General features: G+C 39.6%; 1 protein-coding gene across 8 annotated transcripts in view; it reads right to left on the bottom strand.

Annotated features, from left to right (window-relative positions):
* Positions 1 to 4,664: 4,664 nt before the first annotated feature.
* Positions 4,665 to 22,027, bottom strand: part of LOC147020093 (zinc finger protein 704-like) — a 134,481-nt gene continuing 117,118 nt past the window's right edge. For 6 of the 8 annotated variants that reach the window (XM_085896673.1, XM_085896668.1, XM_085896671.1 and 3 more), the window contains 3 exons: positions 17,666 to 17,776; positions 16,753 to 16,856; positions 4,665 to 10,596 (listed from right to left, as the gene is read on the bottom strand). In XM_085896673.1, coding sequence (XP_085752799.1) covers positions 10,485 to 10,596; positions 16,753 to 16,856; positions 17,666 to 17,776 — 327 coding nt within the window. In that variant the 3' untranslated portion in view covers positions 4,665 to 10,484. The remainder of the gene's footprint in view (positions 10,597 to 16,752; positions 16,857 to 17,665; positions 17,777 to 22,027) is intronic. The other 2 variants (XM_085896669.1, XM_085896676.1) reach the window with 1 other exon arrangement.

Genomic DNA, 22,027 nt, shown 5'->3' with positions numbered 1-22,027 from the left:
CTCAAACAATGTTTACTGCCATGTTTCGTACTCGCTTATGCAACAGTCAAGTTGAAGCACAAGGTATTCTCCTCAATTTCTTCCATGAATTGTCCTTTGCCTTCACAGCGCAAGAGGTTTTTGTAGTCATTACATCTGGTTTTGACCTTAGACTTCTTAACTTGTTGCTGGGAACATTCTGACTGATCAGTGAGATTGTTTTCTGCTTGGATGTGATCCAGTTCTCCGTTACACTGTAACCACGGAGTGTGGCTATCTAATTCTCTCTTCACAATCAATGCATCCCTCATTGCCAAATCATTTATCTTGCTGTAGTTGTGAGCACCAGAGGTTATTATCTGCGAGATACACAGTTATATTTACCAACTAGAAGGGCACTCGGTAGAGCGCATACCTCCGCCACATAATGCCTGATCCGGTAGAACGTATCGGACCAAATACATTTTTGAAATATTGTGGGATATATCGTTTTTGGTCCCATCTCTCAATGATGAAGAATCACTTTAGAAATTAAATCATTTTCATATCTGGATCTGAATTCGGATCTTCACAAAAATCAAAACAATTAGTCCTTGTCACACACACACACACACACACACACACACACACACACACACACACACACACACACACACACACACACACACACACACACACACACACACACACACACACACACACACGTATCCACCAAGTTTCGTCCGAATACATCCACAACTTTTTAAGATATCGTGCTATATATCATTTTTAGCCCTATCTCTTAATGGTGAAGAATCACTTTTAAAAACTTTAGGAGCTGGATCCGGATCGAGATCTTCACCAAAATCAAATAAGTTCGTCCTTCTCACACACCCAACCTGCCCACTAAATTTCATCTGAATCTGTCTGCAACTTTATAAGATATCCTGCACACAAACAAACAAACGAACAAACAGACAGGGGTCTCCAAAGGATTCCCAGTCGGCGACTGGCCTCCAAAGCCAGTCGCCGACTGGGAATCCTCCATCATGCAAAGTCCTTACTCGGCCCACCTGAGCTCCTGACCACGTACAAAGTTTTCGTCCGCAGCCTGATGGAGTACTGCTCTCCCCTTTGGGCTGGTGCTCCCACCTCTCACCTTTCTCGGCTTCAAGGTGTGGAAACCAAGGCATTTCGGATCAATGGTATCTCCGCGATGAGGCTGAGTCTTTGGGTCTCTCGCTCTCTCACTGCAGGCAGATCAGTGGTCTTTCTGACTTCCACCATCTTCTTTCCGGCCTGGTCCCTCCTGGTCTGTCTGTCTGTCCCCCCCCCCCCATATTTCAGCAGGGTGCTCAAGGTCTCCCAGTAACCCCCTTCTGGTAAAACTACCAAAATCAAGAATCACTGCTCACCTTCACTCTTTCATTCCTCTTTTTCCCCGCTTTTGGAACAAACTCCGACACTCTCTTCAATCCCATTCTTCCCTCCAGGCCTTCAAAACAGCTGTTCACCACCATCTCTTATCTTTCCCCATCCAAAACTTCGATCTTTTCGACCACTGCTAATCAAAAAACTCGACCACTGCTAACCAAACTCACCTCCTTCAAATTCCCTGCTTTCCTTCCTGAAAGTCCCTGTAGCGTCCATCTTGTTTACCTTGTGCACTCTGCCCCATCCTTCTCCCTTCCACAGATCTCCTCATGTCTCTGTTCCACACTTATTTTTCCTTCCCTCTCCCACCCCTGCTGTCTCCTGCTCCCTTTGTTGAAAATGCCTGGTGTTGGCTTAATGGTTGGGGTGGTGGGCTTTGGATCCTCGGGTCCCGAGTTCAAATCCTGCTCAGCTAGTGAATTAATACCAGGTGGGGTTAACTCGGCCTGTCATCCTTCCGAGGTCGGCAAAATGAGTGCCAGCATGCTGGTAACCTGTGTCAGAGTGGCGGCCCGTCCAGGATTGTGCCCAAGAGCCAAGGAGACTGCTTTGGCAGCACCAACGTTCCGCACACAGTATGGTCACAACCTCGTCCTTTGTTGTATGTTCTCTGTGTTAGCTCTCATATGAGCCTCGACAGTGTATGCAAAAAAAAAAATGTGGTGAAAACCCAAAGCCAAGTGGAGATAACAACCAATGGGTGAAAACATAACCTCCTTCCCCCTTCGGTGGTGAAGGTCATAAAGTCGTTAGTTGTGTTTCTCGGCTCAAAATGACTTAAAATAATGGGGGTGTACATGAAATTAATGAGGTTTGTTCTGGTACAGTCAAGGAAAAGAAATCAGATCAACAAGGTGTGGTGGATATGGCTCAGGGGCTCTTTTTAGTTTTTTCCCTCCTATCCTCGATAAAGGGTCATGGAGGAGCCTGTCCACCCATTACAAGAGGGGTGTTCATCCTTCATGTGTGGACACCTTTAAGATGTGGATAGCACAAGCAGGGAACCCTCTCCAATGACTGATCCTTCCCAGAAAATAGATATTTATTTAATTTATTATCCAGTGCCTTCTTCATCTATCGATCTATAATTCCAGCATTGTGTGTGTGTGTGTGTGTGTGTGTGTGTGTGTGTGTGTGTGTCTGTGTCTGTGACCGCTGTTTCTCGACAACCACTGGTCCGATCTAATTGAAACTTGCCAGATATATTGCTGGGGACCTGAGGATGTGCCTTTTCAAGGTTTGATATTAATCGGACAAGTGCTTCCCAAGTTATGGCCATTTATTTGCCAAACCAATGACAAGACACGTTGTTGCGTGGGCGTGGCCGATGGGGAAGGGAAACTCAGCCGCATTCCCCATTACGGGTTACAACGTACGGACTTCCGGATAATGATGACCATGTATTCTAATAATTTCTCGATTTCTTATGCGCATTTATAGATAAACACAATGCCCCAAATTATGATCGTTTTCATATTAGACGGTGTATAAATTTCGGTAACATCAGAGTGCTGGTATGCTCCGAACCAGGAAGTAAATTTTTTTCTCTCTCTTCTCTTTTTGTTTTTCCTTGGCACGACATTGCGAAAAGGTAAAATACGTTGGCGCTAATTGAATAATTGGGTATTAAAACTAAATTGCGAATAATCGTAACTGCGAATAATATACGAATTTCCGGGCCACGCACGTACGGGCACGCGAGAGCGAAGAAACGGCCTGTGTGGTTGTTGTTTGTTGCTCGTGGTTTGAATATTTATTTATTATTATTATTTTTTACGGGCACGTACTAGTTCATTAAATGCAGGCAATTTGAAATGCAGAATTAGGTATTCGTAATTGAAAATACAGTATCAAGCTATCCAAACTACTCGCAGATTCATCATAAGGACAAAAGTGAAAGCATGTGACAGGTTCTATAGCGACTCACCGTGTAGACATACAAAAAACACGCGCCTTTTTACTTGTCGTCAACCTGCTAAGTTTCAAATTCATGATCATTAACGTCTATCCTTTCACTCTGTATGAATAAAATTGATCAATTAAAATTGTCACTAATATATTACTTAGTGTAACTCAGGCAATAACCCCCTGGCCTTCCTCTCTCATATCTCCTTGGGTGACCTCATACCTCATGTGATGATGTTGCTGGAGCCAGTTGGACTGAGTCAACACCTTGGTTAGCACAATCTTAAATTCCCATGACTTTTATTAATAAGGCTACCTGTAAGAATGCAGATGTAGTAGCTTGTTTTTAGATCGGTGTGAAATTTAAACAATCATTGGATCATCTTTCAAAGTTCCTTTATGGAACCCCAGGGGTGTGCGTGGAATCAGGCTTGAAACATTGCAAACGTTTAAAATTTGAGAAGGCAAGGGTTTGAATCTGGGATCTCAGCCTCGTGTGCCAAGTGCTCGGATGGGAATCGCAAACAAGCAAAGCCAATAAGATATTTAAAAAAGCTGTTTGGTCATCGAAACACTGTCATCATGCTCGTCGTTTTGAGAGGAAAACAAAAGGAACAAAAATAAAAACAAAGACAGTAAAAGAAAGGAAAAGGGGGAACAATGGGAACATCCCTTACCAAAATGCCCACACCAAATCCTATAAGAAAGTATGTTAGCCACTGCAGGACATCGTATGAGACTCACATTGGCTACACAGTGTTATAGTAAAAAATAACCTTTGAAGATCCGATAAGACTCCTTTAGAATACTTTCCTACATGGTTCCAAAGTACGTTTTGTTGAGGAATCATCTAACAGCAAGAGCTGAACCTCCAATTTACACTTCCAGCAATCGAGAACAAGTTTCGCAAAATTTGTTCAGCATTATCATTTTTGCACTTATTTTTCATTACTTTACTTCTGATTACTTATGTCAATCAATCAAATGTACACCACACTCTTGAGTCTCGACAGAGCATCCATGCTGCTGATGGAGTTCCTGAGTTCACAGTCAATTAGGTCAAAGTTTATAATTTGTTTCGGGTGCTGGCGATAACTCACGTACCCTTCGTGGAACACGCCGTGGTATCTTTAATGTCCACCAACGACCAATGCGTCCTCTGGCTTAACGCTTGTCGGATGGATGGTGCACACATTGATTCATCACCTTGCATGCAAAACACCAGGGTGACAGTTTATAGCTGGGAGTGGATTTGAACCCAGTCTAGTCAACTCAAAGCCGAGTGCCCATACCACGAAGCTATATCCTGCCAGCCCTCAATAACTGTATACTGTACTTTCATTTTAAAAATGAAAAAGCACACACAATTTCAGACTTCATTTTGTATTACATGGCACATACTTGCATGAAAAATAACATTTTGGGGGGGGGAAAAAAACACAAAAAGGAATATAATGAGAATATGATGTAAAATACACAAATGCTTGTGCAGGAAAGCTGAAAATTGGTAAAAAGCAACAAAACAAATGAGCGAATGCTTTTTAAAAGCCATATCATCTCTGTACTTGTACACACGTGTGTACAACGCACAAAGCAAGAGCAGTGCAAACCCCCCACGTTCCTGCAAACCACAAACATTACTCTGCAGGCCTGTACATATACAAAGATACAGTAGAAAGCTATTTACAACAGTTCTTATAAGGGAGTTTGGCAAGCGGACCACAGTACCCAGTCTGAGTTCGTACAGCCTCTGAGCACTGCATCACTTGCTTCACAGTACAGGTACAAAGTCATGGACACATGAGAAAATAGGGTAATTATAATATCAACGAATCTTTGCCGACAAGATCATTTAAAATCGTTCTTCAATGAATCTCGGGCACTCATCAATTGCTTACGCAGTACAAAAAGGTAAAAATCCGTGTGTTATCCGAACTTGGAGTTAAATCCAACAGTAATATTACTGGCAACAGGAAAAAGGTCCATAAAAGGATGGTCCCTGTACCTATAGGATCCGTGACAGAATGGAGGCAACAGGGTAGAAATCGTTAAAAATGTAGAAATTTCCTTTTATTAGACTCATTACACATTAATGCAAGGCGGGTAACACTTTCTCTTCACACCTTCTAATCAGGTCTTGTTAAGAATAAAAATGAAAAACAAAATTCCCCAGATAGGTCTTAATAAAAGAAAAGAAACTTGAAAATGCATTAAAAAAAAACCCAGCACAAGTGAGAAACTACTTTTAGATTCTTTTTTTTTCTTCTCTTTTTCAGTTGAGTGCTATTGTGCAATGCCCTGCCAGAATAAAATGAACACCCCTGATTGTAAACAAACTTTACTTTATAGTGGTAAGGAAGGTTTTCTTTTTTGAACACGTTACATTTACTGTGGAGAAAGAGGGAGCCACATGTCATACGTCCAGAACCACCTATTCCTGGAAGACATGGAGTGGGCTGTGCATCAGAGTCCTGACATGAATGCCCTCAAACACGTCGGGGAACATACAGATCGCAACCTGCCAAAGGCCGACCTCAGCCAAGTAATACCCAAGAGCTGCACCAAAACCTACTCCCCATTTAGCAAAATCTGAATCCAGCTGTCCGACAGAAAATCATTCATTTGATGCCTTCATGGGTTCAAGAACCGTATGATGCCAAAGGATATACCAATGTATGTATGTAGTACTACCAGTTACTAGTATATGTAGTATATTTGAATGTTCCTGTTACAAATTGTTAAAATAAGGTCTGTTTACAATCAGAAATGTGAATTTTATTCTGGCAGGGCACTGTAGTAATAAATTGGGGGGGGGGGGGGAGTGGGATGCCAAATAGAAGGGAAGACAACTCTAAATGGTTGTGCAAAATAATTCACATGCAAAACATTTCAAATTTTACCCTTTTCTGGTGCAAACTCCAGACGATCACTTTTAAAAATTGGGTCTATTGGAAAGTTGATTAAAAAATAAGAACTTCCAAGTTCTTCATGGATTTCACATTTATTTATACATCAACCCATTTACCGGCATTGATCGTCGAGTGCTCAGTTTATTGAGCATTCACTTTTGCTCTTTGAACACCAAGATTCTCCATGGCAATGTCAGAATGCAGGAAAACGGATCCTTAGAAGTTCTGAAGAAAGAAAAACCATAAAGTATACAACACGATAATGCATATAAAGGATTAAGGATGATGAAAAGCATGCACTGATTTAATTGTACAAAAATACATCGAAAAAAAAGCGCCGATTTCAAATTTCTATCTTTGGTGCTTTTAGAAATGCTGTGACTCCTAAAAGCAGGATTAAAAATTCTGCATAGATGCAAGGCACTGACCTCGACCTTACAATCCCTCTCCATCCTCCTGCCGTCCTCAACCCCCAAAACTCTAAAAATCATAAATCGGATAAAAATGCTTCTCAATCTTATGGCTAGTACGTAACATAATCAGTTATTTAAAATCCCTACAATACTCGTACCTCTGAAACCAAAATCCCTAAGAGCAGTCAGTGTACGTTTGCTGGTGATGCCAAATTTGAAGGCACATCGCTACAGGTTAACAGAACACAATTTGAAGAGGACTGGAGTCCAAAACCCCATATTTTTTGCTATTTGCAGGTTTTCACTTTCGAGCAGGAAGTGAAATCTAGCAATTCCCATAAATTACCCTCCACACCTTGTTTTGTGAATTAAATGTGAAAAAGCAAACACTAAATGAAATGTAGTCCAGCATTATTTTGGCAAAACAAACAAACAAACAAACAACGAGCAATTTAAAATGTCTAATGTTTTAGTCATAGGGTACTTCATTGTGGATGATGAAGACCATTATCTTTGTGTTAACATCAACTTCATTATGATTTCGCTGAATTTTACCATCTCTTTTTTAACAACTATGAGTCCGTATGGAGGACGCAATAGCGCCAGGGCTGTGATATGGCCCAGGTGTTGTGGTTACCAATGGCCCCTTGCTGCTGTTGATTTTTATCTAGTAAGGATACTGATGGTTCCCCATGTGCCCAGATGCTCAACATAACTATATCTATATTATAAAAGGAGCTGTGTCTGTTTGTCTGTTGGTCGTGTATAACTTCAGAACGGATTAACGGATTTCAATAAATCAAACTACGGTGGATTCAGGGAACTCCCAGGAAGGAACGCCACGCACACGTGGAGAAACAGCAACACTAACTTGCGATGCTGGTTATCGCCACACTCTCAGGCATCCTTTTTCTTCTTGCCCTATTGATTAGCCATCACAGCAAAGATTGGTGTTTCCTTCAGCAAAGCGACGGGCCTTATATTCTAGTCATATTAAACAAGACATCGAAAATGAACAAATCACACTTTGTCTCCGAATGAGGCGAAACAGAGGCAGCTACCTGTGTAGGTGACTTATCAAACAATCAATATGTTACGCTGCATTTGAAAACATAAAATAACAATGAAATTTTGGATGTTAATCACAGATGGGAAGGGTTTAGGGAGGTAAAACAATTTCCATATTAACCACGATGACTTCTGCAATGCTGGTGGTGTAAAGATAAAACAAACATACAGCTCATGAAAATCTACAACTCAAAGCCTGTTGTGATATCGTTAACACGTACTACGAATAATGCTGCCACCACCAAAAGAAAAACAAATAAAAATATATAAAATAACTAATGCATATGCTTTTACAAGCCTAAACAGACCTCAAAAATTGCCTTTACAAACCTCAAAAACATTGTCCCCAAACCGCAAAGCACCAACCCCAAGGCCAAAAACAAAAGAAAAGCCAGTTTCCAGTTACCTGGTTGAGTTTAAATAAATCATGCAACTCAATATTTAGACTTACGGTGATACATAATTTTTTTTCAATTTCGTGACTGCCCCTAATACTTTTCAAATAACTGCATTTTATAGAAAATAAAATAATCAATTTACATGGAAACCAATGCACTTGTAAATTAACGAGAAAGAGCATATTAACAAAGCAGAGCATCAGTGGGGAATATAGATTACCCATCTGAGAATGTACAATGAATACGACAGTAGATCTGCGTATGAGCGGGCATAGCCATGCATGACACAGCAGCATATGGTCAGTCAACGGGAATCTATTTCACTTGCTAGATATATTTCACCATGTCGAGTTACTTCCCTTCGACTGTCTCCATTCAGGAGACACAAATTAAAATTACAAAAAACACTGAGCAATGCGATGCAACAACACTGCCAATCAGGGAAATGTCATTTTGATGGGAGCAAAAAATGGTGGCTGCCTGGCGGTTGGCATCAAATATAAGTGCCACCTATATGAGATTAAATTTAGAAAAATGTCAAATCAGTATAATTTATATTTCATTGTGGAATAATGATTAATTTACATCTGAGAGCCTCCCCTCACGAGAATCTTTATTGCAACAAAATGTTTCAAGTTCATTTTACAAAAGTTTCTTTAAAGTTGATTATGTAAAATAAGAATGACAAGTGGCGGGATAAATTTTTTTTCTCGGGCTGCAGAATGCATGTGCGTGTTTTGAAAGCTCGCTGCTTGCTCTTTCTGAAATTATTCTCTTTTATGTCAAAAATGTTGTATTCCCCACCGGGCCATCTTGGGAGGTTATGAGGGCGTAAGGGGCCTGCCAGAATGGAGGGCATAATTGGTATTTCTACAAGTTATCACATGCTTTTGAGATGGCAATTCTCACCTTCAAATGTTTTGCTCATGACAACAAAAGTTTGCATGATCTTCTGCTTTCTTTGCTTGTATGACATCCTGTTCGGTTCTGTGTTTTAAAAGCATATCTTAGTATGTCATTCTGTTTTGGCCAATCGCAAGCAACGTTTGTGAACAGTTCCAAAATACCAAAGCACCAAATTGATCGGATATTTTTTTTAGAATGACAATCTGTTTGACCACATAACTTAAATTTCATCAATAAACAAAAATAGTCTCAAATGCCTATCTGTAGCCCTGCACATGATGCAACACTGATGTGGAAGTACAAGCATTAAGCAAACAAATGGTACATTCATTACATCATGAAAAAAAGATCTAAAATAATTTTTTCCCTGACCGACCGCATTTATTTATTTACTTTTTTAGCACGTAACTGGAAACAGACTTTTTTTTTTGGCCCAATACATGTTCCTAGTAATGAGTGCATCAAATCTTTAATTACCATATAGAATGTTGTTGGTTTTTTTTGAGCTCTTTGTACTGCAGAGTGTTGCCCCTTAAAAGCAACACCCGGCATTTAAAGGGGATACAATCATCAAAAGGGAAGTGCTCTGAAGCAAAAGAAGATCGATTGCAAGGTTGATTTGTTGACCATTTCTGTTAATGTTGAAGCTTCAATAAACAGGTAACAGTCAAAAATCTCTGAATTAAGAAAAGTATTTGCAAGCGGAATAAAACAAAAACTACAATAAGCAGTGTTTGTGAAGGAACGGTACCAGCCTGCATTATATATAAAAATAATTACCACCTATTGTTTGCAGTAACCAGCAGGTAACGGCACAAGCCGTTTTTAATGAACCCCATTGCTTTCATACGAAGGCAGACTAAGAGAATCGAGGAACTACGACAGTCACATTTGACACAATAAACTAACTTTTTGATGTTTTGACAATGTCTGCAGTTTGGCATAAGACACGCAGAAATTTGGGGGATTGTCAAAAACACAAGGCCGATGCAGCTGGAGAAGTCTCAGTCCACCACAATATAAAAAAGTTTACAAACGCATTGACCATTGTTTGAGCAAAAATCAAACAGAGGTGCTTTGTACTGTTATGGTATATAAAGTTAATAAACAGCAGTGCAAAAAAAAAAAGTTTTTTTTTCTCGAAAACCAGATCCTCTTATAAAGGGTATCTGACTCAACCCGCAAATAAGACGATGTTGAAGAACCTCTGTACAACGTGCAAACAATTCCAAGAAGCATGATACGGATAAACAAGAGGCATAATCGATGGCCAGCCACCCAAAAATATCTTCTGTTCCAAATGGGGAGCAGTCGAGTCGGTCCAACAGAGGGGAGGCCATTCTAATGATGTGTCTACACTTAGCAAAGCAGACAGTAGAAGTCCACAGCCTCAAGCATATCAGAATGCAGCATGAAAGCAGGCTCCGGAGAGATTATAGAAATGTGTGATCATCCTCAATCTTGTTGAGGCATTCCATTATGGTCCTCATGATTCAATCATTGAACCGCTGGCAGGCTTTCTTCCAACGGCAGGCTGTGCACCAGAGATCTTTGTTTTCCATCCCATAAACTTTACGGCACTTCTTGGCATCTCCTCGGCTCCTCCTATAAAGGGGATGAACAAGATGACAGTATGGGATGACAGAAAATACCATGTAACAGGTTAAGCAGCAGGTTATGAGCTAATTGCAATGTGTAACAAGACTCAAGGTAAGACTAATCACTCAATCTGTGTCGTTAAGACAGCAATACATTCTGGATTATACAGTATCTCACAAAAGTGAGTACACCACTCACAAATATGTAAATATTTCAGTGTAACTTTTTAAGCAGCTGTGCTAAAAAAAACCTTAGAGTTGATGACAGAGTAGACATTCTGCAATATGTATGCAGGCACAACACTGCCATTGTACAAAAACAATGTGGCATATGATGAATAATTCTGAAAGAGGAGGCAACAAAAGTGAGTACACCCCTGCTATTGTCTGCACAAGAAGTCAAGCATGGTAAAACAGCTTCCATCTTCATAATTTTCTGCATATTTAAGTCAAAGAGTGTTAAAGGTACAAATATGCACCAAACAATACACACAATGTCCATAGTGCTGCAACCTCCCTGGTATGTTAAAAGTGAAGAAGTGTACTCAATGCAGTAATTGTCTATCTGCTTGCTGAAAAAATAATTGCATAGGAAATACTGCACCAATCGCCATTGAGAAAGCAGCATGACTCCTCAAGGTAAAGAACTCTCGAAAGATGTCAAAGATCGAATCGTTGCCCTACATAAAGATGGCCAAGGATACAAGAAGATCAGTGCTTCTTTGAAAGTAAGCCCCAACACCATGGCCAAGGTCATCCAGAGGTTCTCCAAGAAGCATACATCAATGAGTTGCGCTCGCCAGGGCAGACCAGCAAAGATGAGTGCACACACTGTTTGCCAAGTTCAGAATCTAGTCCTCCAAGACAGATGACAAAGTGCCGCCAAGATTGCTGAAGAGATTTCTGCAGCTTCTGGCCAGTCTGTTAGTGCGCAAACCTGAAGCAGAGCCACAAGAAAGCTCGCAAACAGTTTGCTGAAGCACATCAATCCAAGGCCCTGGACTACTGGCAACATGTCCTCTGGTCTGATGAAACGAAGATCAATTTGTTTGGAGCTGATGGAGTGCAGCGTGTCTGGTGGCGACCTGGGGAGCAGTACCAAGACAAGTGCGTTATCCCTACTGTCAAGCATGGTGGTGGTGGTGTCATGGTTTGGGGATGCATGAGTGCTGCCGGTACTGGAGAGCTCAAGTTCATCGAGGGAAACATGGATTCTATGATGTACTGTGACATTCTGAAGGAGAAGATGTTACCCTTCCTGCGAAAACTTGGTAGAGGAGCTGTATTTCAGCACGAAAACGATCGGAAGCATCGTTCCAAGCAGAAAACTGTCTTTCTGAAGAAGTGGAAGGTCAATGTGTTGGAGTGGCCAAGCATGTCACCTGACCTAAACCCAATAGAACACCTGTGGGGCATCCTGAAATGTAAGGTTGAGGGACAAAAGGTGTCCAACATCACGCACCTTCGAGAAGTCATTGCAGAGGAGTGGAACAGGATCCCAGCAAAGACATGTGGAACACTGGTCAAGTCCATACCGAGTAGAATAGCTGCTGTGCTCAAAAACAATGGTGGACATACAAAATACTGAAAACAATAACGCTTCGATGTGAGAAAGTACATAGGGTGTACTCACTTTTGTTGCCACCCCTTCCCCCCCCTTTTCACAGATATGCCCAGTAGGCCACATTGTTTCCACAGAATAAATGTTTTGGGCCTGCACATGTATGACAGAATGTCTACTCTATCATTTCTTTGAGTCTTGTGTTTATAATACATCTGACAAAAAAGTTACAACAAAATATGTACATTTTTGTAAAGGGTGTACTCACTTTTGTGAGATACTGTATCAGTACATACATACACAGGACACCCATTACTGCCAAGGTCATTAACAACTAAAAATAATGTTTTTACATTGATCTGAGGCTCTTGGTGGAGCATGTACAAATATCGCATTCAGAAAGAAGATATCAAAAGACATCAGTGTCCAATGACCTAAATTGCAAGGACATTAGTAGATAATGGACAAACACTAACATATGGTCGTGGGGATTTGAACGTTTGTTCCACACATTATGAGGCTTGAGTTCAGAATGGCACACAAAGCATTGATTCAGATGGGGGCAGTGACTCCTTTTCCCATCAAAGCTGAAGTAGCCCATTCCTCATCTTCATTTTGGATAAGAAAGTTCATAAAACAATCGTTTTTGTGAGACATGAAGTCGATGTTATGTTACAAAAGGTTTGCTTGAACTTGGCCAGTGAGTGAATTTTTGTTACCAATTATATGGTTGAAAATCATTCTTATGCTCCAACTTCGAGAAATAAAGGGGTCATTTTTAAATATTGGGTTGTCAATTTTGGCGATATACAGGTATTTTAATTTTACTAACACCTATAAGTAATAAATGAGGAGATGCAAGGCAAAGTAAAAGCAGTAAAATTCAATCCTGCATATTCATCATGTGATAACCTCACATCAACCATGATCTCCACCAAATAAGTAAACTAGAAGGGCACTCTTCAACATTGCGATGTTGTCAGATATGCCTCCGTCCACATTATTACATCATTATACATAATTGTCCCAAGTTTAATTAAAATCGAACCCAGATTCAAAATATTAAATAATTCTGGCTGCCAGAACATGCATCCGATCAGGTTGAAATTTAAAATATATTCCCCAAAACGACTAGATCATAATTTTTAAATTTCGCGTCAATTGATGAAGTGGTTCAAGATAAATAATTTTTTCAAGGTTTTCGTTGAATCCAATATGGCTGCCAGATCATGTAACGATTGTAACCTATTAATTATTTGTGAACACCATGGTATCCCCAAGGCTTCGGGAATATGTGGGTGAAGTTCCCCTCGATCTGTCAAGCCATTCTGGAGAAGAGGATTTTTAAAGGTTTATTGTTTAAAAAAAACATAATAGCTCCCAAACCATGTGACCAATGACGACATAGGTGGAGAACGTTTTGATCCTCATGGATAGGCGATCATACTTGTAAGGTTTCGCCTCAATCTGTTCAGCCGTTTCAGAGAAGAAGCTTTTTGAAAATTTTTTTTGTCAAAAACAACGTGACGACCGAACCACATCATCAATTTCCCCCCCCCCCCCATACAATTTAGCCTGAGATGATCCTCAAAATTTTTGTACCAATCGGATAAAGCGTTCGACCTATGCAATTATGATGTAATAACAAAGCCACATATGACATCATCAAAACAAAATCACAGTTATTCCCCATAAGGAGGACTTGACATGTGCCAAGTTTCAATTTTTTCAATGAAGCGGTTTTGGAGATACAAAGGTCCAAGGTTTTTCCATTTTTCCCGACGTGGCTGCCACACCGCGTGACTCACAACGTCATAATTATCATTGAAACATTCTACATGAGTAGTTGCTCCTATGGTGAAAATTGTGTCACTCAGATAAGCGGTTGCAGAGAAAACAGAGAAAATTATCACGGACGGATGTACGTACGTTGGGACATACATATAGATGGATGTACAACCCAAAAACACAGTGCCTCTGGCGACTTCATCAATGGAGGCATAAAAATTAAAGTGAGGTAATTCTTCACAATACAATCTCCCCCCTCCCCCCCCCCCACACATACTTTTCCAAAAAGGGGTAAAAATGCAAGAACATATGACAGACAATATTAGGATAAGAGACAATGACAATCTGCCTGATCTCTTGATGGGTGATGCCAATGATACGGCATCCATGAGTGATAGCTGGCATACAGGAGTGCCAGCCCATAAGAGAGAGCAATACTCTGCTGCCCTACCACATATAAGCTGAGGAAAACAGCCTGATAGAAAATTCACAATCTCTGCCTGGCTTTGGAGACCAGATTGTAGATTTGATTTGGCCAAGAGGTCATGAGTGATTGTGTGCCCCAGGAATTTGAGAAACTGAACTTCGTCCAAAGCTTGATCACAGAACTGTATGAGTGGATTGTGATGATGTTTTTCTTGAGGAACAAGGTAAGCATATACTATATCTTCTTCTTCTTTCAGCTGCTCCTGTTAGGGGTCGCCACAGCGGATCATCCGTTATGATCCGCATAATGATTTGGCATAGGTTTTACGCCGGATGCCCTTCCTGATGCAACCCTGGTCGCCTCTTACGACACAGGGATATGGTACACCGATTCCAACCGGGGTATACACCGGGCCCAGTGCAATGGTACTCACTTCGCCGACCTCGGAAGGATGACGGGCTGAGTCAACCTCATGGTGTGTATTAATTTAAGCGTCCAACGGAGCTTGAACTCAGGACCTTTTGGATCCCAAGCCGCTACCCTAACCATTACGCCAACACCAGGCTTGTAAGCATATACTATATGTTGTTGTTGTTGTTGTTCATCTTTCGGCTGCTCCCGTGAGGGGTCGCCACAGCGGATCATCCGTTATGATCCGCATACTGATTTGGCACAGGTTTTACGCCGGATGCCCTTCCTGACGCAACCCTGGTCGCCTCTTACGACACAGGGATCAGGATTTGGGTTTCGCCATGATTCCAGGCTGCTCTACACCCTGCCCAGTGCAGAGCCCCCGTCCTCAAGCGATCCTCCAACCCAATCCTCCGAGTAGCCGGATTACAGGCGCACGCCACTACGCCCGGTAAGCATATACTATATATGAGACTTAATTGTATTAAAATTAATTTGCAGGTGTTGGTGTAACTTCTGGTTTTCCCACTGTCAGTTTTGATGGGAGCATGGGATAACAGTCTTTTGCTGTGATAGAGAACCAACCTGGGATACTGGTTGCAATGTGTTATCATTGCGAAAATTAAAAAAGAGGATATTACAGAAATTGATAGGTCATTGTTGTAGAACAAAAGGATGTACAGCAAATGTGCTGCCTTGGGCTATACTTGCCTCGACTTGTAAAGCAGATGAGAATATTCCATTGAGTGATATGCACTGGTCATAGGCATGGAGTAAATCTGGAATCCTCGATTTAGACAGACTTGAATACCATAGGCAGAGAGATTAGAAAGCAAGGCAGGACGTCAACCAGGTTGAATGGTCATGGTATGTCTCGAGATACTGCCCTGGCCACCTCTTACAAGTTCAGGACCTCCATCCATCTTTGGGAGAGTAGCATATGCAGAAATGAGTGACAAGGGACAAATTCCCAACTAATTTGATTGGATATCAGGTCATTCGAAAGGAAAAACAAGTTGATGTTGGTGAAAATTATGGATTGCATGACCATGCACACAACTGGAAGCAGGCCAACTGGTCTGACTTTAGAAGATGGGTTTTGGTATCCTTCTGGCAGAGAGTGGTGGTGATGGCCAACTTCCATTTTTCAAAGCAGGCAGAAAGATCATGCAATTGGTGCATGGCATAATACAAGTTAGGGAATTAAGTAGCCAGGAAAGACAGAGGGTGATGGAGAATGAACCATGAACCACATTGGCAGAAGAAAGAGACAGTGGAGGAAGAAGAAGAAGAAAGATTTTGAGGGAATAGTGGAGATGGGACAGGAAAGACAACAAAGAGGGGTAATAAAAAAAAAAAACGAAGAAACAAAACGAGACACGTATGGACAGACATGAGACATTAACAAATCAGATTACGATAAACATAAGTAAATGCAAAAAGGAATCTCAACTTTGGACGAGAATTGTCGACCGGAAACGGAAGCAGATGTAGCACATTCATTGCAGTAACCCCCTCCAGAATTCCCCAAGCCCCGGATTTTCACTCATTTCCCACGTCTGCCAAATCCTACCCGTCCCGACTTTCGAGGTCGCATCAAAGGCTGTTCCAATTCTCTGTTTAGTCCAATTATATTTATAGTCCAATTCTCTGTTTAGCTCTTCCATGAGCTTTCATTTTATACATCCCAATTTGTTTATTTAATGTTTCACAAACAGCTTAACTAGTTTCTTTACACATTACTAATAAGTCAACCATTTATCATTTAGTAAGTCAATACCCCTCTATAATCTCATTTTCAGTCTTTTTACATGCATTATGCCAACGTGATATCCTGGATGTGGCACAGGAATGATTTGCCAAATGGCCTTTTGTGGGCAAATATTTGATACACTTTTGTGTATTATTATGGATCTGTTACAGCATAGTCGATAGCTTTAAATAGCTCTTGTTATCAAGGCCACGCTTTCACTCACCGCCCCGTGCTCAGTGACCTGGACACAGCTGCAGTCCCTCCGAGCGGTTTTCCCGAGGCACCTTGTATCCGAGTGTCCGGCACGCTGAACACACGAACTCGGGACTGAATAAATAAGCAATGAGTAGGTATTATAACAGAGAAGTAGAGGGAAAGGAAGATAAGAAAGCTTTATATCATTCATCAGACTTAAACTTCTTGGTGAAGCTCATTTACATCACAAGTCTGAATATATATATATATATATATATATATATATATATATATATATATATATATATATATATATATATATATATATATATATATGTATATATTGTTTGGTGTAACATTACCAAAACGATGGAAGGTCTCATTGCAGTCACGGCATATTTACACTCTGCTTTAGAGTATAAGTCGGTATTTCAGAGTAATTTTGTCGGAATAAAAGCAAAGTAATAAAATAAAAACAAATTACGATTTAGCGTCCCATTCATTAAATCATCAATATTTTTGGTTTGTCTTTATGTAGCTCCAATAAAAAAATTGTAAATGTGAGTGAATAAAAAAATGTTTAAATTAGGTCAACAACCAAGAACAATCATCATGTTTACGTGGTACAAAAACTTCCCACCTGCATAGTACAGTCAGGTGATGTGCTCCCTCCCACCGCCTCCCCTTGGGAGGATGCAGTACATATGCCATGACATAATAATGCCATTAAGGAATACCTGATTACCTATTCATTTCCTCATATCATCATCTAAATATCAAACAGATTGGCTGTGTTTAGTGAATAATGGAAGTCATCTGATTTTGAGTGAGTGAGGAATGACACAGTACCAGTATAAAAAAAAAACAAGACACAGGTTAACCAATGAAACACGACAGAGTAACTGTGACTTGTACTAAAGAGTTGTGCTTACGTCACATACCATTCTCACCTGAGTTGTAGTGATAGGCTGGCACTGCATTAAAGGGTAACTGCAATGATCGTCTGAGCTGGGAGGACTCGGACAGAGAGGGACACTGTTTTGAGGAGAGGCCTGGTGTGTCACAGGAGTAAGTATGTTTGAGGATTGGGGAGGAGAGGGGGAGTGAAAATAGAAAGTGAATGAACAAATTCACAGCTTACTCCTTTTGGATAGCAGCAACATGCTGGAAAAAAAACGTCATAAACAGAGTTTATTCTTAAATTTAAATAAATAAATAGATTACTACAAATATATATGTATATATATATAATTAATAATTATATATATATATATATATATATATATATATATATATATATATCTTCTTCTTCTTCTTTCGGCTGCTCCCGTTAAGGGTCGCCCAGCGGATCATCCGTATGATCCGCATAGTGATTTGGCACATGTTTTACGCCGGATGCCCTTCCTGACGCAACCCTGGTCGCCTCTTACGACACAGGCATATGGTACACCTATTTTAAGCAGGGTATACACCGGCCCAGTATAGTGGTACTCATTGGTATAATTATATATACTGGTATATATATATATATATATATATATATATATATATATATATATATATATATATATATATATATATATTGTACATGCCAACACAATGGATTCTACCTGGAGAATCTGGTTTTGAGGAATTGTCTCCATCGTAAGTAAACTCTCTGGAATTCTCCACATTCAGATGACCTATTTTTCGGTGTAAGTAAATTTTTGACTGGAGTTGGACTGCTGGATGTTAGCTTTAAAATGCCTGCAAATGTTTGCAATCATTTAGTAAAAATCGGTTAATTTGTTTTGACGTTGCTATATAAATGGATGAAAGCAACCAATCACAATCGTTCAAACTTAAAGTTCAACACCATTTTTCGTGACCCGTGTGTGGTTGTAATTGTACGTTGAACCAATGATGTCGTCTGCGGTGAAAAAGGCCAAAGATTTTTGTACTTCTTCATCTGACTGAACAAAACAGTACTGACAATGTGACTTTTGTGCGCAAATGACTGTTAAACAACTGTTTGCAAAGTATTTCTGTGTGGTTCCTGGATGAAAATGAAGTCAGAGCAGACCGCAAATCTCAATTTGTTTTAGGAATCCAATGTTGGCATGTACAGTATAACTCTAGTAAATTACTTTCTGATTCTCCAAGATACTGATTCTTCAACACCTTTTGTGCTCAGATCAAGTCAAATTTGCATTGTACTTTACATTGAGCAATCATATTAAGTTTCGAGGCAAAAGAGGGCGCTGCTCTCTCTTGAAAGAGTGATTTTTAAGTCACCATTTTGAAAATGACAGATTCTCTGGCTTTAATAATAAGATCCACACCATTACAGAAATGACCATCACAGGCTAAATGAAAGGTGATATTCAATGCACTTCTGATTTTAAAAAGGTACATTTGCAATTAGGCTGCAGGCTACTTCGCATATAAACTTTTAATAAGTAAGCAAGCTTTTTCAAACTTTTCCCTGTTTGTGCAAACTTTCATAAAGTGTCCGTGAAGCATTTATAAAGTTCACCAATAATGATGTTTGGAAACCATAACCATAAAGCAAATGTTTTATAAATGCTTGTCAAGTAAGAAAACGTTTACAAACTTTCACCAAGAGAGCAAGCCTTTAAAAGACATTAATAAGTGTGCAAACTCTTGCAAGGTTTTACCACAAGCAAGTAAACCATACTAATTTTCACTGAGAGAACATTATTACAAACCCTCACTGAGTGAGTTAACTTTTTACAAATGTTTTCCAAGTGTGCAGATCATTACTCAAGTGTGCAAACATTTACCTACCACACAATACTCCATGCACACTCCAGGAGAGGACAGTTAAAGGAGGGTAATTACCCTATTGACACAGAACTGTGTAATGATGAGAAGAAATGCAAGGCCCAACTCAGCATACACTTAATCTTAAAACTTATAAATCACCAGCCTTGATAATTTATTACTTTTATGGCCTACTTGTGGCTTTAAGCCACCCCTCTTGCTTCCCCCATTGCCCACAAAGCCCTGTATTTGACCGAACCACATGGCACAGGCAGCAAGGCTCTTTCTATTGCAGATAATGTGGGCATTTCCCCCCCCCAACACAAATCGATGAAAAAAAAATAAACTTTTATCGCATCTTCAGCACAAACAAATTGCTCCATCGTAACAGAGGCACACCCACGTCGGCATTTCGCCCAACATTGCAAAGTCTGCAGACAAGTTAGAAGCACCGCACAAACGCAGCTTTGAGTAACCAGTCCTGCTGCAGAGTTTCCGACATCACAAGCCAGAATTGTAAGCACAATACTTCCCAACGGGCCCTGGAGGGTGATTACCGATTACGTCGGAGCGTTTTTGCGCTCATGTGCCAGAATCCCTCAGAGCCACTTCCATAATTTCTGGAATCTGCTGCAGATATCATTTTGGTCCCCCCATTACTGATTGCAACTGCAGCAACGGCCTGCACAGATGCAAAAATCCAAAATAGTAAAACAAGGAACTGACATTTCTTGATGATATAGCCCTGGTCCTGCTAATGGCTATTTTCATGAAAACCACAAATGACATGGTATGGTAAGAGTGAGTTATGGGTAGAGGTGGTGAAGGTAAGGTTTATTTCTCCCAATAGATCCCAGTGATGTGTTGAACATATGTATATATATATATATATATATATATATATATATATATATATATATATATATATATATATATATATATATATATATATATATGTTGTTGTTCACCTTTCGGCTGCTCCCGTTAGGGGTTGCCACAGCGGATCATCCGTTATGATCCGCATACTGATTTGGCACAGGTTTTACGCCGGATGCCCTTCCTGACGCAACCCTGGTCGCCTCTGACGACACAGGGATAAGGATTGGGTTTCGCAATGATTCCAGACTGCCCTACACCCTCTCATAGCGTGGCCCAGTGCAGAGCTCCCGTCCTCAAGCGATCCTCCAACCCAAGCCTCCGAGTGGCCGGATTACAGGCGCACACCACGACGCCCGGTGTGTATATATATATATATATATACATACATATATATATATATATATATATATATATATATATATATATATATATATACATACATATATATATATATATATATATATATATATATATATACATATATACATATACAAGTCGGTAAGTGACATGGGTGGTCGCTATATAATTGCAGACGAGTCATACAGTTTTTGACGGATCGGGCTGAAATTTTTTGACAAAGAGGTTGATTATAGTGCGCATAAAAGCGCAGAAGCTGATTTTTGATTTTCGAAAATATATATATATATATATATATATATATATATATATATATATATATATATATATATATATATATATAAATATAAATATTTTTCGGATTTTTTCAAAAAATTCAAAGTCCCGTTGCTAGGCAACAGTGGCGTCCATAGCAACGTGCTCAAAAGCATACAACTAGATCCTGGTATGAACCTACCTACCAGTCAAGTTTCATCAAAATCGGTTGACTCCTCTGGCCTCCAGAGCTGTCCATTACATACATACAGACAGACGGAAAACCTGAGAATAACGGTAGTCTCGCAACCACCCAAATATATATACAGTATATATATATATATATATATATATATATATATATATATATATATATATATATATATATATATATATATATATGTACATATCTATGGATATATATATATATATATATATATATATATATATATATATATATATTTACATATCTATGGATTATATATATATATATATATATTTACATATCTATGGATTATATATATATATATATATATATATATATATATATATATATATATATATATATATATATATATATATATATATTAAGGGAAGACCATTGCAACGCACTCCCTTGTTTTCCACCTAAACAAAAGGAAGGGGTCTATCTACACGTATATTAATGGCATAACTGTCTCGGGACACCTATCTGTTGTATGCATGCAGTTCCGAGAACCGCAACAATATTTTCATCATGCGTGACATCATAGACATTTGTGACATTGAACAGAGGAATGCTGGATTGTTTTTTTTTTAGATCAACAAAAAGTTTTCGACACCATCGACCACCGGTACCTTTTCTATGTGTTACGGGGTTTTGGATTTGGAGACGTGTTTATTTCTTTTGTTTGTTTCTTGTATACAAACACTTATAGTCTTATTAAAGTTAATAATATACTGTGCCAACCTTTCCTTTAATGTACTGTACTCCCTTTCCATTGAACCTTTGCTCATTTATTCTTTGCAAGCGTAGCTTCGTGCTTTCATTCCTCATCTGATGGCCGATC

The sequence above is a fragment of the Eptatretus burgeri genome, chromosome 9, assembly GCF_056783735.1.
Source record: "Eptatretus burgeri isolate ZD-2024b chromosome 9, Ebu_testis_v1, whole genome shotgun sequence".
NCBI lineage: Eukaryota > Metazoa > Chordata > Myxini > Myxiniformes > Myxinidae > Eptatretus > Eptatretus burgeri.
This window is presented reverse-complemented; position numbering and strand designations above follow the sequence as displayed.